The sequence below is a fragment of the Papaver somniferum genome, unplaced genomic scaffold (genome assembly GCF_003573695.1).
Source record: "Papaver somniferum cultivar HN1 unplaced genomic scaffold, ASM357369v1 unplaced-scaffold_57, whole genome shotgun sequence".
Taxonomy (NCBI): domain Eukaryota; kingdom Viridiplantae; phylum Streptophyta; class Magnoliopsida; order Ranunculales; family Papaveraceae; genus Papaver; species Papaver somniferum.
Genome location: NW_020648415.1, coordinates 1,628,297 through 1,650,046, shown reverse-complemented (window position 1 = coordinate 1,650,046; position 21,750 = coordinate 1,628,297). Strand labels below are relative to the sequence as shown.

At 37.2% G+C, this 21,750-nt stretch overlaps 3 protein-coding genes across 3 annotated transcripts; all 3 read right to left on the bottom strand.

The window, feature by feature from the left end:
* Positions 1-594: 594 nt before the first annotated feature.
* Positions 595-1,113, bottom strand: LOC113343287 (sugar transport protein 4-like). Its single transcript, XM_026587528.1, has 2 exons — positions 883-1,113; positions 595-777 (listed from the first exon to the last, which is right to left on the bottom strand). The coding sequence occupies exons 1-2, from the start codon at positions 1,111-1,113 to the stop codon at positions 595-597; spliced, it is 414 nt and encodes a 137-aa protein (XP_026443313.1).
* A 45-nt stretch (positions 1,114-1,158) lies between these two features.
* LOC113343285 (sugar transport protein MST7-like) lies at positions 1,159-2,321 on the bottom strand. The gene is made up of 4 exons (XM_026587527.1): positions 2,135-2,321; positions 1,787-1,902; positions 1,604-1,684; positions 1,159-1,518 (listed from the first exon to the last, which is right to left on the bottom strand). The coding sequence occupies exons 1-4, from the start codon at positions 2,319-2,321 to the stop codon at positions 1,159-1,161; spliced, it is 744 nt and encodes a 247-aa protein (XP_026443312.1).
* Positions 2,322-20,954: 18,633 nt separating this feature from the next.
* Positions 20,955-21,512, bottom strand: LOC113343284 (dirigent protein 6-like). Its single transcript, XM_026587526.1, has one exon. It carries the CDS (start codon positions 21,510-21,512, stop codon positions 20,955-20,957), a length of 558 nt encoding a protein of 185 aa, XP_026443311.1.
* Positions 21,513-21,750: the final 238 nt, after the last annotated feature.

The window sequence follows — 21,750 nt, the reverse complement described above, 5'->3', positions numbered from 1 at the left end:
CATATCCCTCTCCATCCCTTCCCTACATTTGAGGGATAGGGAAGGGACGGAGTGTACCATAGTGCTAGCTCTAATTTGACTATGTGAGCATAAAGTTTCTTAGCCAAATGTATGTTGGCTAACCTTCAAAAAATCTTTAGGTTTGCACCTCTTAGAACTACACAGAGCCATGACATGATTTGTTACGCAACAAGCATAATCGGAATATATTGCATTTGCATAAACTGTGGAATGTACAAAGACTGATCTCAGATGAGATAATGGGCCTCGCTTGTCTATCTTGTTGGAACGAGTCATAATTCTAGTCGTACCTTCTCCAGAACCAATGTTGCTTCCGTTCTTCAAAGACATTGTCTTACTCGGCCATCAGGTTGTTCTCGAGGTCAACAAAGTACCTTTTCCCGAACCAATGTTGCTTCCATACTTCTGAGACATCTTCTCCGGCCAGCATTCCGTCTGTGTTGGGCATGAAATAGGAGGCATGCAAAGTCATAATTACCCCAAAGAAAGCCAACAAGTATAGGACATAAAACTTGAATATGCAGACCATGGCGGGGAATACTAAAGTGATGAAAGCAGAAAGCACCCAATGCACTATTGAAGCCCAATTCTGGCCGCACGACCGAACATATCATCGTCACTGGAGAGAAATATCCTGCCTAATGGACCCCATGACCATGCAAATCCTGCAACACAGATGCAGCTGCTGGCTATAATTAAGTTGTCAAACACATCCGAACCTCCTAACTTGATCCTTACCAGAATCCCCAACATGATCTGAAATTGAAAATTTCATTCCATTAGTGATCCTTAGACACAGAAACTTAAGGTAATTTCATTCCACAAACTTAGTATTATTTTAGTTAATTTTGGTACCATTACCTGACCAACAAATATTTGAACTCCCCCGGCTATGAAGAAAAATCTTCTGCAACCTTTACTGACCGAGATTATACCAATGATGGTTGCAACAACATTGACGCCTCCAGTGATGGCAGCGTACGTTAGTGCTGCACTGGTTCCAAATCCTACTGCCTGAAATAGATAGGGAGCATAGAGAACCATTACATTCATTCCTGTGAGCTGTTGGAACAAGGGAAGAGCTATTGCCATCACACAGTAGGGAATGTTCTGTGTTTGAGACATAATTTGCTTCTCTCATCCTTTCGCAGACTTTGATGCTTCATTGGCGGCTAATAAATCTTTGAACAGTATATGAACGCCATCGTTGGTGCCATGGAGACGTTGGAGCAACTGTTTGGCATCATCAAACTTACCTAGCTTAATCATGGACATAGGAGTGTCTGGGAGTAAGAAAGATCCGATAGAGGTGATAGCAGCAGGGATCGCAGCAATGCCTATGCTAACCTTCCAGCCCCATCCTATGCTGTCGGTGCTGCTTTTCACAAGATTGGCCACAAAGATACCGACAGCAATCATCATTTTAAAAGCGATATTCAGGGAAGGTAAGTAATTTCTATGAGCGAAACCCATATCGGACATATAGACTTGAGAACCCTGCCCAAAAGCCAACGTTATGTGAAGTTTAATCTACCGTACACCATGATTTGATAAAATAGAATTGTACGCTTAGACAATATACCTGGTACATTAGGCCAAACCCCAAAGCGTACGTAAACGGACCTATAACACATAAATTCGTTGGTAATGAGAGCAGTGGCCACTGAACCCGTGGACAGCAGTGCTCCGCCCAAGATCATATGCCTTCTCATATCTAGTCTACTGAAATCGGGTGAATGTTTTCTAATATGTATGGCAAGGATACCGCAGATGTAGAGACCTGCAAGAAACTGAGAGACGAGAACGCCGTAAGAGGCCACGGAATCATTGTACTATATGGGAAAAATTGGTTCGCAAATCCCGTCCCAAATATAACCCCTCCTGCAAATCCATCACATTCATTCCATAAACATCAAGTATCAAGTGTATGTATGTAAAAATAGAAAGTTGCTGCTTAGTACTTGCTAAGGCCTTAGGGGGTGTTGTTTAATTATTAATTTTAGTAACATGAAATTTCCAACAACAACTGTCTGTTACCATCCCTACTACTAACTAATAATAACAAAAAAATCATCAAAACAAGTACAGTAAAAATTAAGCAGATGGTACATACCTAAGATACCGAGCATATACCCAATCAAGAAAGCAGAAGTAATACCGATAAAACAAGCCGTGAGGAAGATCAAAAATATCTTACTCTCATCAGATTCCTCACCATTCATTATTCTCACTTTTGACTCGGCCGAGGGTAATAATTCTGTAGGAGTAGTACCGGTACTACCACCATTTTTATGTCTCATTGACATACTACTGTGATGTTGATTTTGAGATGGAGAATTCAAAAACTTACACACACAAATAAATTGGTCTAGCTAAAGGTGGTGGGGTTTAAATAGGGTCAAGTAGAACTGTATAAGTTGATCAAATAAGGAAACAAATATATTCTCACTAATGATGATGGTATAATTAGTAGGTCTTGTAAAGGAGACATATTATATCCTCATATATATATATATATATATATATATATATCAATTAAAATACGAACAAGCAATATGATATGGGATGATATTTTCACAATCTCAAGGAATACGGTTTCAGAGACAATCTCGCCCACCAATTGCCAGTCCACTACCCCCTTTCTCCCTTTCAAATTCAATTCATCACAGGAGAGAACCGAGATTGAAAGTGTAATATGTATGTATGTTTTCTCATTCTTATACACCAGTGCTTTAAGACCCAGCCGTGCTTCAAAGTTATAAACTAAGGAGAAAATTGAAAGTGATAATCTTAGGAATCAGGATCATAACCCCGCAGTGAGCTGAAAACCTGCCGCAGAGTCATGTGCATCAATAAATTAGATCCACGCGTGCAAAAGTGTGGTGACGATAGTTATGTGCTTTCTATAAATTTAATTCTGTCTTGAAAATCCTTAATGGATCGGTACTAGGTGAACTGAAAGTTGTCTGTTTTATCTGGTTTGTTGAGAGTTGTTTGCGAGGTGGCATTGCCTTCAACATGGTCCCCTATCATAAATCAAGAAAACCTTAAGACTCAATGCAAAATAACTGATCCTAACTGGTTACTTTCATCTTGTCAAGGTTGTTCGGACTTTGGACTACAAAAAAATGCACATCACAAAAAACGCCTAACAAACAAGGCTCTACCCCATAGGATCACTGTAGTGAATGTAATCCCAACTAGGTTGGCACTCACAGTAACCAAAAATCATTTTGCAGGGGGCAACCATTCAAAAACAAAATAATATATAAGGGGATAATGTACACACGTGCAGCAAGCTCCCAATTCAATTTCTATTACAAATCCAAATCTTTTCAGTAGTACCCACAACCCAGTGAAATCTGAGACATTGGTAATCTGCTCAAAGCAATAAGTTATGATATGGAAGTGTGGCCAAAATGAGATAGTAATTATTTGTGTAAAGATCAAAGAATGATTTATTCAAATTTTAAACAGAGGACTGTAGTCTCAATTTACCACGATTTGAATGCATTGGAATCTGATAACAAGTATTATATATAACCAAATATAAAAGTCTCAAGAGAGATAGGGAGTGACCTGTTGGTAGTTGTTGGAATTAGTAATCCAAACACAGTTTAATGTTCAGAAGTGTTTGAGTTATTGGTTAATTGATTTGCTGTGTACAAAATGTGTGATATGACCTAGTATTATGTGTTTGTTAGAAATGAGGGATTAAGTCCTAATAATTAGGAATTTATGTTAGTGAATTAATGGCTAAAAGTTAGGGAGTTTTAATATGTATTTGTGGGTTTAGACTTTAGACGTGGGTTTAGTGAATTTATGTTAGTGAATTAAGGTTGTTTTTGATTAATGAAAAGTGTATCAGAGTTGGTAAACAATGTAGTCATATATTTCTCTCTTCTCCATATATTATGTTCTATGCAAATTCTACGGTAGTAACTGGAAGAGATGCATGAGTTGCAGAGAACATCTACATCTATTTCTCCATCAAATTGATTAACCAAATACGCATAGGAATACTTCCATGGAGTTTATTCGCACTCAAAGAAAACATTGTAAGTGATGAGATAAGTGTGGAAGGGGCCAAACGGTTTTAAGTTTCTCTTGCCGCACACTGTGCATATCCCAAACTCGCTCACATTTCTAAATAGTTTAAGAGCACTCTATGCATCTCCTGAACTCGTTCTTCAACATTCATCTCAATCACAACATTTTGTTACCAACTTGCCATTTTTATCAAGACAAGATATCAGGCTCAAATTAACCTTCTGTATCCTTCACCAGCAGCTCTTTTTCGGCCGCCATACACAACCACTTCAAGCTATCTCACATCAAGGATGCCCATGTCCTACCTACTACTCATCAGGTTAATGGACCGGTTCCTCCAGCCCTTTTTCTATGCTTCCTTAATTTATCCAGATAAGGCTGACTAAACTACACAACTTCAAATGAGAAGCTGTCTAGCTTCTACTGTGTTCTCGTACACTTTCTTCTTTAAAAACCCCAAGTCTCGTGCCTTGAGTAAAGGCACCAGCATATCTTTTGCATCCATAAATAACCTCTGTAAGCTTCTTCAATTGTCACCAACCTGCTGGGAACCTTGCAAACGCTGCAAAAAAACATCAGTGCATCCATGGATCAGTACTGTACCACACAATTAATCATCACCACCATGCTGGATTGAAAACACTTCATGGGAACAATACGAATCACCAATTCATAGGCGGTATTGTTGGAGAAATTACTAATAATGTAACTGAGAAGAAGATACTTAGCTCAAAATAATGTTGCTGATGTTGCTGCACAGAAAATGTAGAGGCACGTAAACTACGCTGTCCTAAAGGCAATATCGCCTGCCGCTCCTCTGAGATGCTACAGCAGTTGGCGAGTCACCTCCAGGATACAACTACAGTTAGTACCCCTCAATGTAGCATACAATGAGGGTACCCTTAGAGCTTGGCAGAACTTAAAAACAGTAGATGAGATGTTTACAGAAAAACAGAGGAAGAGTAGAAGAGATGTTTCTCTGTGGTGTGTTTTTCTGAGCTTACAACTACTCTCTTATATAGTGTTTGTGTAGTTACAAACAAGAAAGAAAACCCATGCGTATGACAGTCAAAGAAAACCCATGACAAAACACGTACAGACAAAGAAGCCAAGACAAGCACGTTCAGACAAAGAAGTCAGGACAAAACACGTGCAGACAAAGAAGAGATTCTTCTACTTGTGTGGAAAACACGTACCAAAAATTTCAGCAAAAAGATAGGATCTAATGAACCCACACCCACACCCGGACCCGGACCCGACCCGACCCGACCGACCGGACGGACGGCGGCGGCGTGCTTCTGTGCGAAGCACCGCACGTACGGGAAAGGCAACCTTGCCCTAGTCTAGGCCTTCCCTCAAAGCACAAAAGTATAATGACCCAAGGGCCATGCCCTTATAGCCAATTCTATGGTATTTAAGTCTAAAACTCTTTAGATTTTAGTCAATGTGGGACTATTGTTTTATCTATTCAAATGAAAAAACAATTAATGGGCAATAGGTCTAGGGATCAAAACATAGTCCATGTAAAAAATTGGTATTTTTTAAAGCGTTTTTTCTAACAATCCCCCACATGAAAGATAAAACATATCGACGAAATACGAGAAAACATAATACATCAATATTAGGCTAAGGTGTCCTAGAGATTGAACCTTAACTTAGTGAGAGGTTACCGGAACTGCTTGTTGTTACGGTGAACACAGTGTCTTGAACCGTCAACAGTGAGTGCAATTCAGAAATAACAACCACACTTTTATGTCTCAAAGAAAAAGAAAGCTGCCAAGCTCTTGCCGTTGTGCCCGTTTTGGCCGTGGGCTAAATCCCGGACTTAATGAATGTCTCTAGAGAAAAAGCTCAAATTCTCATAGGAAGCGGCCCCACTTCCAACATCCACATAGGTGAGTCCATTAAGAGTGTCCTGCCACACTCCGCTTTAAGCAAAGCCATGGAACTCATTAAGATCTTGACAGATCATCCTAAAACATGCAGGCAACACTATCATACGGTTACACCATAGGGAGGGACAAAGATAGTGTTTTCTCTCGACATCACCAAAAATTAGTGCTCATTGAACCTTGATCTTGGAGCTCCATTCACAAGGTTGAGTGTCCTTCATGGCGATTTATTCTATGAGCTTGAGTCCCATCCCCTTCGATGTGGATCTAACTACCTCTCTAGATAACCCTTTCGTCAAAGGATCTGCAATATTCTCTTTAGACCTTACAAAGTCTATAGAGATGATGCCAGTAGAGAGTAGTTGTTTCACTGTCTTGTGTCTTCTTCGAAGATGTATCGACTTTCCGTTGTATACACTATTCTTTGCGCATCCAATAGCAGCTTGACTGTCACAGTGGATTGCGATCGAAGACACAGGCTTGGGCCAGAGTGGAATTCCACCCAGGAAACCTCGTATCCATTCAGCTTCCTCTCCAGCTTTATCCAAGGCTATAAACTCAGACTCCATGGTGGATCGGGCTATACATGTCTGTTTGGTAGACTTCCATGACACAGACGCACCACCAAGTGTGAAGATGTACCCACTAGTGGATTTGCACTCATCTGAGTCTGATATCCAGTTAGCATCACAATACCCTTCTAGCACAGCAGGATACTTCCCAAAACTTAAGCAATAGTTTGAAGTTCCTCTCAGGTACCGTAGAACTCTGTAGAGAGCATTCCAGTGATCCTGCCCAGGGTTGCAAGTGTACCTGCTTAATCTACTCACAGTATAGGCAATATCAGGTCTTGTACAGTTCATTAAATACATAAGACTGCCAATAACACGAGAATACTCAAGTTGATAAATACCCTCACCCTTGTTCTTTTTCAATTTGCAATTGGGATCATAAGGAGTAGTTGCAGGTTTAGCATTTTCATGATTAAATCTCTTAAGCACAGTTTCAACATAATGAGATTGACTAAGACTATATCCATCAGACATCTTTCTGATTTTCATCCCTAAGATTACATCAGCAGGGCCTAAGTCTTTCATGTCAAAGTTTTCGTTAAGCATGCTTTTAGTGGTATTAATACTATCAAGGTTACTACCTAATATGAGCATATCATCAACATATAGGCACACAATAACATGAGAATCATCCAGATTTAATGTAAACACATTTATCAGATTCATTAACCTTGAAGCCATTAGATATCATTACATGATTAAATTTTTCATGCCACTGTTTAGGTGCTTGTTTTAAACCATACAAAGATTTTTTCAGTTTGCATACTTTATCTTCAAAACCTTTCACAACAAAACCTTCCGGTTGGTCCATATAAATTTCTTCATTCAATTCACCATATAAAAAAGCAGTTTTAACATCCATCTGATGTATATGCAAATCATAAATAGAAGCAATAGCAATCAGCATCCGGATAGAAGTGATTCTAGTGACCGGTGAATAGGTATCAAAGAAATCTAATCCTTCCTGTTGTCTGTACCCCTTAGCTACCAACCTAGCTTTGTGTTTTTCTATAGTTCCATCTGTTCTAAGTTTCCTTTTGAAGACCCACTTGCAACCTATGGTTTTACTACCAGGAGGTAAGTCTACAAGCTCCCAAGTTTCATTTTGTTGAATGGAATCCCACTCATTATTTGAAGCTTCTTCCCAGAAGGGAGCTTCCGGAGAAGTCATAGCTTCCTTATAGGTTTGGGGTTCAGACTCTACCGTAAGAGTCACAAAATCTGGACCGAAACCTTTCTCGGTTCTGACCCTCTTACTTCTTCTAGGTTCGGTTTCAGCATCTAGAGACGGGGGTTGACTAGTCGAAGGAACATCTGAGAGATCATCGCGGACCCTTTTATGAGGTCCAGACCCTAAAGGGAAAATGTGTTCGAAAAACACTGCATCTCTGGATTCCATTATGGTGTTCTCACCAATTACCATGAACCTATAAGCACTAGTGTGCTCAGGATATCCTAGGAAAACACAATCTACAGTTTTAGGTCCTATTTTGGTTTTCTTGGAACGAGGAGTGGCCACCTTGGCCAAACACCCCCACACTTTAAAGTATGCATAGGACGGTTGTCTTCCTTTCCATAACTCATATGGAGTTTTGTCGGATTTCTTAAATGGAACTCGGTTCAAGATATAGCAAGCAGAGAGAATTGCTTCCCCCCACAGGTTCGAAGGTAGCCCTGAACTAGCTAACATAGCGTTCACCATATCTATGAGTGTTCGGTTTTTCCTTTCAGCTACTCCATTCGACTCAGGTGAAGAAGGTGCAGTAGTTTCATGAATGATGCCATTAAGTTTGCAGAATTCTCCTATAGGTATCACATACTCACCGCCTCGGTCCGACCTAAGAGTTTTAATAGTAACACCTCTTTGGTTTTCTACTTCAAGTTTATATAATTTGAAAGCGTCTAGGCTTCATCTTTACTTCTAAGAAGATAAACCTGACAGTATCTTGAGTGATCATCTATAAAAGTGATGTACCATTTTTTCCCTCTAGTTGGTGTTGATTTCAAATCTCCCAAATCTGAGTGGATTAGTTCTAGGGGAGTTGTACTACGTTCAACCTTTTTGTTAAAGGGTTTTCTAGCATATTTAGATTCAACACAAATTTCACATTTATGACCTCTGTCAAAGTTTATTTTAGGAATGCAGCCTAATTTAGCAAGTCTTTCAATAGATTTGAAATTAACATGTCCTAGTCTATCATGCCAAACATGTGAGGAGTCACAAACATAAGCAGAAGAAGATGCATTATCATTCAAGTTCAAAGAAAGTACACTAAGCTTAATCATGTTATCAGTGACATATCCTTTTCCTACGAAGTCACCACCTTTAGAGATTACAACTTTGTTAGACTCAGCTACAAATTTAAAACCTTTCCAAGTAAGATGGTTTCTGAGATAAGATTCTTGCATATGTCCGGGACGTGATACACGTCATTCAATGCGAGAGTTTTTCCTGAAGTGAGCTTCAATTCAACCTTGCCTTTTCCTACCACTTTAGAGGTAGAAGAGTTTCCCATAAACAATTTCTCATCGTCTCCTACTTTGTTATAGGAGGAGAAAGCATTTCTGAACTTACAGACATGCCTAGTGGCTCCAGAATCAAGCCACCAGTCTCTCACATTGGTCACATTAGAGACAAGGTTGACTTCAGACACCATGCCAGTAAAATATCCAGAATCATCTACTACGTTTGCCTTATTTTTCTGTTTAGGATCATTTTTGGTCTTTTTAGGTGCCCTACAGTCCTTGGCCATATGACCAGTTTTCCCACAGTTATAGCAGTCGCCTTTGATGGTGTTTTTGGAGACACCACCCTTTGGCTTAAGATGGTTACCTTTGGAGTTAGTTGTTACGTTTACCATTTTTGCTGGATTCTCCGTGCTTTTCTTTGACGCAGTTATCGTCCAGGACATGAGCTTTGTTTGACATGTCTTTGCTCAGCATCAGGCTCTTGTCCTTGCAGCACAGAAGTTCCTCCACCTGGATCTTTTTCCCCAGCTCCACCATGGTGATTTCACGATTCTTGTGTCGCAGCCTCCTCTTGTACTCGTTCCATGAGGGTGGTAGCTTTTCAATCACTGCAGATACTTGTAGAGATTCATCAATATGCATGCCTTCAGCAAGAATTTCGTTGATGAGTAGCTGGAGTTCGACGAATTGTTCTACAACAGGCTTTTCATCAGTCATCTTATATTCCAGGAACCTAGCCACCAAGAACTTCTTGCTTCCAGCTGCCTCAGCAAGATATTTTTCTTCTAGGGCTTCCCATAAATCAAAAGCAGTAAAATTCTCTTTTGCATTATAAAAGTCGTACAAGGAGTCATCCAGACAGTTAAGAATATGGTTTTTGCACATGTAATTTTCCTAGTCCACCTATCCAGTCTATCTTCATAACCACGGTCATGAAGCCTTCTTGAGGGTCTTTCTAAGGCAACTTCATCTAGCCTTTGGTCTTTTAAGAAGAATACATTTTGGACTGCCATCGTTTAAAGTCTTTGCCACTAAACTTTGGGGGTTTGTCTACAGTACTCTTTCCCATGTTGTTACAAAATATAGTAAAGAGGATATTGCCTTTAGATTGTTGGAGAAATTACTAATAATGTAACTGAGAAGAAGATACTTAGCTCAAAATAATGTTGCTGATGTTGCTGCACAGAAAATGTAGAGGCACGTAACTACGCTGTCCTAAAGGCAATATCGCCTGCCACTCCTCTGAGATGCTACAGCAGTTGGCGAGTCACCTCCAGGATACAACTACAGTTAGTACCCCTCAATGTAGCATACAATGAGGGTACCCTTAGAGCTTGGCAGAACTTAAAACAGTAGAAGAGATGTTTACAGAAAAACAGAGGAGAGTAGAAGAGATGTTTCTCTGTGGTGTGTTTTCTGAGCTTACAACTACTCTCTTATATAGTGTTTGTGTAGTTACAAACAAGAAAGAAAACCCATGCGTATGAGTCAAAGAAAACATGGTATGACAGAAATGTGGTAATGGGGTTAAAGATAGTGCATGGAGCAGTGTGTTGCTGCCAAGCCAAATACGTACAGACAAGGGAGCCAGGACAAAACATGTACAGACAAAGAAGCCAAGACAAGCACGTTCAGACAAAGAAGTCAGGATAAAACACGTGCAGACAAAGAAGAGATTCTTCTACTTGTGTGGACAAAACACGTGCTGACAAAGAACCCACACCCCTTTCTTTAACAAACTAGAGCTGCAGGTTTTTCCATCTGTGTGCCAGGAATGTGAAACCCAATACACAAACTTCCCTTGAAAAACAATGAACAAATGCTCCCTCCACCCAGCAACATGTTAGCGACACCTTCATGAAAATCAATCAGCATACTGAATTCTGCTCACTCAGCCTTTCCACTGAACAACTTGAGGTTCATTTGCAAATGAAAGATGCTTCACCAGCCTTCTTGTTCACATTAGCCTCATCTTCCTTTCAATTTTCAAATTAAGGAGAACTTGATTACTACTTAAACCACCATATATGCTCAAATTAAGGAGAACATGATTAAGGAGGTTACTACTTGCTCTGCTTTGACAGGCCAATGCAGCATCTCCTTCAAATTTTGCAACAATGAAGATGAACATATACTTGAACTAGTAATTGCTGCAGCATCTCCAAACTTGGACATTAAACGAATCACTATCCACCACCAAGATTGGTACAGGACAATCCATGTGGTCAAATCCTCAAATTCCAACTCAACAAAAACAAATCAATTTCTTCCACATCTGACTACTTAAACTTAATTTAAAAAACCAATTGGAAAGATAACATGAATTATCAAAAAAAAAAAAAAAAAAAAAAAAAAAAGGATAACAGAGAAGAACAATAGCAGTTCTGAATCTCAATTTGGTCATTAGAAATTCACATCCAATTTTGAAGTGGTAGATTTCAGTATAAAAAGCAATTAACATCACGCCATGCATACATTCATAATTTCATTTAGGGAACAACTTGGAGACAATTTCTTCTTTTTTTCTCCTTTTACATTATGAACACTGCTATTCAACTACTATCAAAAAGATAATCAAAGTAAGACTAGTATTCATAGACGAGATTATATATTTATACAACTTCCTTCTTTTCGTTTTGAATCTAACATACTAGCAAGGAATTTATCCGACAGACTTTGATTCGAGCTTCGGATTCATCAAAACCCCGAATACCAAGATCATACAAGGAGCTCCTTTCTTCATCGGAAAACATGATCATATTTTACCACCTTGAGAGGAAATACTGTAATGAAATAATTTGTGGTTGATGATGCTATGGAACCTGCTGCTGTAATGATCTTCCGATCTGAGGTTAAGGTTTGATTTCTTCCTTTCATTTTTCTGCACAGACGAGGGAGGGAGGCGCAGTTTAGTTTCTTCGTATTCTCCACCCGTTTATATATACTAGCTATTAGGGTTAGAGGTTTGCCCGTTTAATTGAAAGTTAATTTATCGTCGTTGATTTTATTCATCTAACGGCTCACCCATGTATTTGACTGACCGTTTACTTTTGACATCCATTCATAAGTGCACGTACTTGCCGTCTATCGTGATACATAGCACTTTAATTGGTAGAAACAGCACAAAAAAGGGTTAAAAAATTGTGGCCACTCCAACAACTTGCTGGTACAACTGCGCGCATGGCATATGATCTAGCATATCTCACATTGCGAATCGGGCGAACGCGGAGCCAACCCACCCTTCACTGATTCTCATCATTTTTGGAGACAAAATTCTCTGCATGTCCATGATTCAGATTTAGATCATCTTCTTTTTAATGATTCAACATTTCCAGAGTTTTAATCTTTGCTTTTAGTTGATTTCTCGTATCTATTTTAGAACCTTTCTTCCCTTGGTGGAATTTTTATAGACTTTTCTCGTTTCTATTCATGATTTTTCTCATTTGAATGTTTTGATTAATAAACTCTTATTTCATTAATCTTTGTTTCTCCTTTTTCAGGATTTATCCCTTTCTTTTTTTTCCAAGCTTGATTGGTCAAAGTTAGGGTTTCTGGCGAAACACAAGATCGGAAGCTACTGTTGGTGGTTCTGACCAGTGATTCTTATTCTTCAAGAGCAAATAATTTTCTCTGAAATCGAGCTCAGGATCTGTTTTTGGAAGCTATTGATGCAATTGTCATATTTTGCAAGTAAGATTCTCTGGTTGGTGATATTTGAATTGAAGAACAAGTCTCTACTTTGAAGTCTCCGGTTGTTGGTCAGAAGTTCTTTTTGGATTGTTAAAACAATTGATTAAATAATCCAATTGGGTTTCTTTGAAATGAAAGGAAAACTTATAATTTCATTTAAGATTTTGGGATTAATCAAGTTTAAGGGTGTCTGTTAATTGGAATTGGAAGTTTATTTTGGATTTTCAGAAGTAGTAAATTGATTTGGGTTCTCTTCAATTTCTCTGTGAAACCAACTTTGGCTAGTCAGAATCTTACTTAAAAGGAAATATTGAGTTGGGTGTTTTTGTTCGAAAATTTTACATATATGTTTTTGATAGAGTGGTTTGATTGGAATTCATGCATTGAATATTACTGAAATGAAATCAAAAGAGAAGAGAAGTTTTCATTAAGAAAAATTATCAAGCGAGAAGATAAGGATTTTGGAATTAAGGAATTTGGCAAAGCGGTTGGGTGAAGTTAGTCTCGGAAGCAAGTAGTTTTTGTGGACGGAGTTGCAACCCGAACATCTATCGTAGCCGAAATTCTTGTTGTTTTGCTGAATCTCTAGTGAAGATCGGTCAAGTTCCACTCTCTCTCTTTTTACTCAATTTCTTTTTCCTACAACTTTAATTTTTCCTATTTTTTATCCTCTTACTTCTGGTTAACTGCATATTTTTAATCCTCTCACTCAATTTGCCTTAATTACCTCTCTCTGCTCTTTCTGTTTTTGTTTACTTGCAGTTTTTGTATCTTGTTATGTGCCTTGCTATTTAATAAATACTTTAATTTTCAAAATGAAAATGCTTTCATGGAACGTGCAGGGGATTGGAAAATCTCCTGATTTTATTTTATTTTCTTAGCAGAAACTAAGGCTACCAGTGACAGTATGAATTTCTTAGCTAGAAACCTAAAGTTCTATGATTGGTTTGTTGTCCGTAGGATAGGTCTTTCTGGTAGGTTTTTAACTGCCTAGCATAACAATATCAAGGTTAAATGCATTGCTGAATTTTTTGATATTTGTTTCTTTGAAATTAACGATTGTTTTAACAATTTTTGGAATGTAATTTGCATGCATGGTTCTCTTAATGACATAGGAAAATTTTTACAGGTATAACAATTCAGCTTTAGCTCGTCTTCTCATCTTCTTCTCTCTCTCCTCTCTTTTCTTCTTCTTTCTAAGGAAAAAAACCTTAGCATCCATTAATCTCTTGCTCAGATTTGGTCCTTTCTGGACCAGATCGGAGCAAGATTTCTTTTTCTTTTTAAGTTTTAATTGAATAAAAGTTGTTTTTTTGTTTTTTGATGTCATTTGACATATTTCTTCGCTACTTGGAGCGATTTTTCTTCGCCATTTGGGACGCGTTTCTCTTCGCTTTGAGGGCGATTTATTCAAATATTGATCGTTGGTTCGTGACTTATTATTCTCGAATCAAGAACATCAACAATCCAAAGGATTTAGGCATCTGAGTTCGTTTGTATTTACAAGATTTTGGGCAAATAACTCCTTTCTTACAGTTGTATCTCTTATTGAAGAAGAAGAAGAAATCAAATTAAATGGTCGGAATCGATTCCGGAGTATCCCATCATCCTTCCCTACTACATCTATAAAAATTGGGTATCTTTACGGTATATGGCTCTTTCTCTTCGCGATGTACTTGTAATTGATATGTTCACTTGTATTAGGGTTCTATTATCTTGTATTTTGATGCTTTTGTTATTCTTGTAAGCGATCATGTAATCACATTTTGATTTGAATAAATTGAAATTGTTGATTGGCCAAAAAAAAAAGGAAAAAAGTTACAGTGGGACAAGATTAATCATTTCTATTTACATAGGTGATGAAATTTTATTTTACATGTTAATGACAAACAGGGTGGAAATAATAATAATTCTCATGTCAATAATTCATCCATGATAACATTCAATCTTTAGGATTAAAAGACCTTAGATATCAAGGCATTCCTTTTACTTGGTCTAATAATAGGGAAGGTCAGGAAAATATAAAAAAAACAGATAGATAAAGTGCTTTCTTCTTCTTGTTGGTCTAATATGTTTCCTGATGCAATTGTTAGCCACTTTCCTGGAGTTGGTTATGACCATACGCCAATCCTTTTAACATGTAAACCTGTGAAGCATTATGCGCATAAACCTTTTAAGATTATTAGAACCTGGCTTAGTCATGAAAGTTTCAAAGATATTGTAGCTAAAAACTAGAACTGTAATATGAATGGCTCTTACGCTTATAAATTCAAAAGAATCTTAAAAATCTTTCTTATTATCTTTCGAAATGGAATAAATCTGTTTTTGGAAATATTTTCCAGAACATGGAAGAACTTAATAAGAAAATGGAATACCTTCATTCCATTAATCCTTTGCCTATTTTAGAAATCAAGGATACCCAGAACAATCTGGATATCTGGTACAATAGAGAGTATGACTATTGGAATCATCCCTCTAAGGATAAATTCATCAAAGACTTTGATAGAAACACTACCTTTTTCCACCAAACTGCTAATAACAGGAGACGTGTTAATCACATTCATACTCTTAGGGATGATACTGGTCTTTGGATTGAGAATGCTCTCAGATTCATAATATGTTGATAAAACATTTGAAAAATATAAGCACTTCATGTAAAGCGAAACATCTTGATCTCCTTAGTAATCTTATTGAACCTTGTATTCATGATAATTATAATATTATGCTCACCAAGGTTCCCGATGAAACTGAAATTAAGAACACCCTCTTAATATGAATCAATGGGGCTCCCCAGGACAAGATGGGTTTCCACCCGGTTTCTTCAAGGCGCACTGGGATATAGTCAAAACCGATATCATCAACCTTGTTCAAGATTTTTTCAGGAAAAAATATATTCTTAAAGAACTGAATTACACTTATATAACTTTGATCCCTAAAGTTCAAAACCCTTCCACCCCTAGTAATTTTCGGCCTATTAGTCTAAGTAATACTACTTATAAAATTATTTCTAAAATCTTAACTAATAGACTGAAACCTTTACTTTCTAAGCTTATTTCTCAAAATCAGTCTGCCTTCATTCCTGGTCGTCAAATAACTGACAATATTATTGTTGCGCATGAAATTTTACATTCTATGAAAATCTCGAGAAGCAAAATAGGAAATATGGCTTTAAAAATAGATCTGTCCAAAGCGCTTGACAGAACTGAATGGGAATTTTTAAAACAAACTCTGTTTTCTTTTGGTTTCAGTAATGACTGGTGTCAGCTTATTATGCAATGCATTACTACTACTTCCTTTTCTGTTCTTTTAAATGAAGTGCCTAGTGGAAAATTTGTTGTTACAAGGGGTCTTAGGCAAGGAGACCCATTATCTCCTTACCTGTTTATCATTTGCATGGAGGTGCTTTCTAAACTTCTTTTAAAAGATGAAAAAGATAATTTGGTTTCAGGAATTAAAGTCACAAAAACTTAGAGTTGGCAAACAAGCCAAAACCCGCGGGTTTACCCGACCCGACCCGTAAAAAACCTGCACCCGGCTCGGCTGGTGTCTAAACAAGCCGGGTTAGGATTAGAGAAATGTCGTCTTGTGGGAAAACGGGCTAACCCGTCCCGGCCCGTAAAATCACGGGTACAACCCGTAAACCCGTGTGCATCATATATAAATAACGTTACCCATCTGATAACCCTAAAAAACTAAAATTTTCGACCTTCTTCTTTTTCTCTCACATCGGCGGCCATTAATCCAATACAGAGAACCACCACTATCAATCAATTCACCACCTCTTTCTCCTCCTCCTTCTTCTAATCTTCTTCTTCTTCTCTCCATACAGACAAACAAAGTTATGCTTTTTATTTCAGAGTTAGGGTTAGGGGATCAATTCGTGAAGAACTCAGGGGAGAAATTGAGAAGATGAATCTGTTCTGAGTAGAAATCGAGAGTTTATGAAAAATTACTTGATTGGTTTAATCCTGAGTTAGGATAGGGATTAGGGATTGTTGCTTGTGGATGAGAGAGGATCGAGAAGACGTCCAGGGACTAGGGTGGATTCAGTTTCTGGAATCAGATGAAGATTGAGTAAAAGGGGTTTGTCGATGGGGGTCTGAAATGAGGGTTTTTGTTATATGATTTAGTTAGGGTTTAAACTGGTTTGAGGTGTAGGGGACACAAAAGCTACTGAAGAGGTGGAAATGGATCTTAATTGAAGGTGGAGGTAATCAGTTAAATTAATTGAAAAAAGGAAAGATACAAATGAATGGGGTTAGGTGCAGATATCTAGTTCAGTGATTAATCAAATGGATCAATGGAAGATTTCAAGTAGCCTCAAGCAGCTGCAGTCAAACCAAGATAGATTTGATGGTGTTAATGGAGGAAATCGGTGAAAAACGGGAGGCTAATTTCTATTACATAAACAATAGTTGAAATTGGGGATTTCGGGTTTTGGTTTTGGTCTAAATTTTTGTTGATTGTGTTCGATGGATGAAGTAGCTATAGGTAATGATTTTGGGGGATTGCATTGTGGCAACTGTGGTTTCTTGATGCTGTTTGAGAAAGTGCAGACTTAGATGTATGTTAGGACAGGGTTGAGAAGATGAAGATGCAGATGTAGCTCATGATTTTTTGTGTTGAGTGGATCTGTATTTGATTTTTGTGTTGAAATTGAATGGATCCTTGTTTGATTTTTGTGTTGAATAGCGATTTAAGATGCTCAAAGCTTAAACAGGACCACAAATTAACTTCATTAAGTTTTAAATTAATATTAATTAAACAAGTCGGGTAACCCGTAAGCCCGCAGGTTTTACCCGCTATGGGTGCGGGTTGATGAATGACGACCCGTGAAGAATATCAACCCGCAAGCTTGGACTCGTGTTAACCCGAATCCGTGTAACCCGTAACAAGCCAGCCCCGGCCCGCCCGTTTGCCAGCTTTACAAAAACTGCTCCTTTTGTTTCTTATTTGTTCTTCGCTGACGATTGTTTCCTCTTCTCTAAAGCTAACCTGAATGAAGCTAAAAATTTACTTATTATTCTCACCATCTTTGGGGAAATGACTGGTCAAGTTATTAACTTTCAAAAATCTGGGATTTATTTTACCCCTAAAGTTCACAACAAGCATTGTAAGATTATCTCTAAAATTCATAAAGTTAGGAAAGTTTCTAAGAATGATAAATATCTAGGAACTCCTTTGTGTTTCCATAGAAATAAAGTCAATAATTTTGAACCTTTCTTAAACAAATACGATGCTGCCCTTCAAGGTTGGATTAAAAAGATGTTTAATCATGCTGGTCGTACTGTCCTTATTAAAAATGTGCTTAGTGCTTACCCAAATCACCAAATGCAGTGTCTTTACTTTCCTAAAAATACTCTTCATAATTTAGACAAAGTCCAAAGGGACTTCTGGTGGCAAAAAAAGAATAGAAAGAAATGTTATTACCCTAAAGCTTGGCCTAGCATTACTAAAGACATTCGTCTAGGGGGTCTGGGAATTAGAATTCCCCATAAACATAATATAGCTCTAATTACCAAATTGACTTGGAGGTTAATTCATAATCAAGAGCAATTGTGGGCTAAAATTTTAAAGCATAAATACTTTAGAAAGCATAATCCTTTAAGAAAAACTAGAAAATATAAAAGTTCTTGGATTTAGTTCACTATTAGGAAAGGTTTAGAGATCATTAAATCGCATTGTGTTTGGCAGGTTAACAATGGAAATGACATTAACATGTGGACTGACCTTTGGATTCCAAATCAGACTGCTCCTCTTATTCCAATTACTATTGATAACAATATGTCTAAAACTGTCAGTAATATGATTAGTAATTAAAGAAGGAACTTGGAACATGACTCTGATATCAAAGTATATTCATACTTCCTTTCATAATGTTATTTATGCTATTACTATTAACCTTAGTATGCATGATAGAATCATATAGAATTCAACTAAGTCTGGAGAACAAACTACTAAGTCGGCTTACAATTTTATAACCGATCTGAATATTGATAAGAATAAAGCTAAATTTTGGAAACAAATTTGGAAATTAAATACTATGCCTAAGGTTAATATGTTTTGCTGGAAAGTTGTTTCTGGTGCATTAGCTCAAGGTTATAAAATGTCGAAATATATTAAAGATGGAAAGCCTTTTTGTTTGTTGTGTGATATTAATGTTGTTGAAGGTGAACTTCATTTGTTTGTGAACTGTCCCTTTTCAAGAAAAGTCTGGGATGCTTTTGATTTAAATGAAATTTATAATCTTCAGGGTCATTATGATATTTTGAACTGGTTTAAATATTGGATGAAGAATAATGTTTTTAAAGATAGACATGATAAAATTTCTTATATCATTTGGTCTACTTGGAAGTTCAGAAATAGTGTGAACTTTGATAATGTTGTGCCAGTGCCACAGAAGTTAATTGATTCTATAAAAACATCCTACCAGAACAATATTTTACCTAGGGACAACACTACTAGTCTTAACTCTGTTTCTGTCAAAAATTTGCGCAATGATATTCATAAGGAGAGTAGCAATGATTATGACTGGCTTATTCACTTTGATTCATCTTTTTTGGAAGCTGATTTTACCATGGGTTATGCAATTTCAATTTTGGACAAAACAGGAAATAGAAGGCAATGTCGAGCTGGCGGAGGCTGGGCTTCCTTCCCATTAGATGCTGAAGCAAAAGCAGAAATGGAAGCTCTTAGGTGGATGAAGGAATTAAATCTCAACAATTGCTTCTTTATTTATGATTATCAAACTTTAATGAAGATAATGAATGGAGAAGTTAATTCTGAAGACCAACCGTGGAGGGCTCAAACTAGCATCAATAGATGCAAATTTTTCCTTAATATAAGTAATTCGGTTTTATTTTTGTATAAATCTAGAAAGTTTTTGGATTTTGAAGATACACTTGCTAAGGAAGTAAGATCTAGGAAGATCTCTTTTTTCACTACTGAAACTATTATGAAAGATCTAAATTCCTAGAAAGGACTAATCTGAGATTAGATCCCATCTTATGTAATGTACACTTCCTTTTATAAATAATAAAAGTCTTTTATCAAAAAAAAAATAAAAAAGCTGGAACAACTGCGTACTGAGAATTTTGTGTATACAAAAAAGGACTAGCTTCCCTATGGAGAGTAGGCCTGTCAATGGAAGAATATCCGTCGGATATTTAGAAATCCGATATCCGACATGTTAAGCACTACCGGATATTCGATATCCGATAATATCCTATAGGATATCAAAATCAGATATCGATTCCGATAAGCTAAGTTGTTGGATATCCGATAAAAATCCGATAGTATCCGGTTATAACAAAAAAACTTAAAAATCCTTATAAAACATTTTCATAATTGACACTTATGGGATATTTATCCGACAATATCCGATAACATCCGATACTAGACTCGAAATTAGGATAAATTACAAATAAGTTCCTATACTATCGGATATTAACATTTTGGATGGGGTCTAATCCGTTTCCGATACGTTAAGGAAGAAATATCAGATAAAATATCCGATCCGATAAAACGGATAAAATCCTATAAAATCTCGATTACTCGGAAACGGATACCGGATATCGGACAAATATTGACAGGCCTAATGGAGAGGAAATACTGGATTGTTGCAGGTGGAACGATGGCAACACGATCTTTATGATTTATGTGATATAGTAGGGAAAGCCTGCAGTTATAATTGTAGTTAACTAATTGAGGAACTTCATAAAAAAAAATGAAGAAAATGTTTAAACACCCCCAAGTGGTACACTTTTAAATGGCCATGTTTTTGCAACTTCATATTGATGGTTTTACAAGCTTACCCATACATATTGGCAAAATATAAATAAACTGTTACTCCCTCCGTCCCACTACTACTGCAGGAAGTATTTATTTAAACATACTGCTAGGGGAAAAAAAATTACTAAAAAAAATGGAAAAGATACACGAGGAGCACATAAAGCCAAACCCGGTAAAAAAGAAGCAGAAAATAAAAGGAAACGCAAAACTGGTATAGGTAAATCAACTTAGAAACGTGATCAGGTTGGATTTCTTTCTATTATACCTAGCTAGTGTCTGGCAACTGTGAAGTTTCTTTTTTATGTATCTGAACCTCTTTTCCCGGCAGAGCACAACCAGAGAAGGGGAACAAAACAAAAAGAAAGAACTCCTCACTTGTTCATAAGAAATTACAATAAGATAAACTAGTAGTAATCATGCATGCAAAATGAAAATCAAAATGAAACTATATGCGCAGAACAACGATCGACTAGTAGTAACATTCGTAGAGTTTGATGTCCATTTTGAGACGAAAATACGCAAATCCTTGGGCCGCGTCAGTTTTCAACGTTGCTATCCCTCTTGTCATAAAGAAATCACCAGTGCCGCCAACAACAGAAATATCTCTGGTCTTTTGATTCATCAAATCCGCACCCATAAGATTCAAAGTTCCCACATAGTCAGAAGAATTGAAGATTACCGAAAATGCAAACCAAGCGTTGTATCTAGTCTTCATATCATAGAAGAAGAAACCTTGAGCTCTAGCCACCGGGCTGGACAAAATATGTTGATCCAGGGTTAATGGATTATCAAAGACTATAAGTGTTCCAAACAGAAAGTTGCTAATACCCGTGGCATTAGTTACTGCGGATGATGTTGCGTTAGCTGCATTCGTAACATTAAAAAGGGTGTCGTGAAGGTATAGTCTAAAAGTTTTGCACGGTAGTTTCTCCTTTAAGAGTACCCTGTTACTGTGAGCAAAAGCAAACTGAATGAGAAGAACAAAGAAGATAGTGTCGCATGCATTATCGATGAATGACTTAGACATTCTCTTTTGCAAGCGTTACTTCGATATGGAGTATTTTACAAAGATAAAAAATTTATGTTATGAGTGAAGTGAATCCAGAATTCCATGACTTATTTATACTGTGCATAACTGTTGGTTGGTGAGTTTGACTGTACATTGAATGGAAAAAACTATGATTTCTAGTGGGTAAGAAACGTTGAATTGAACCTCTTAAAATCTATTTTCTAAACCAATCATTTTAAGTTGGGATACTTTTTCC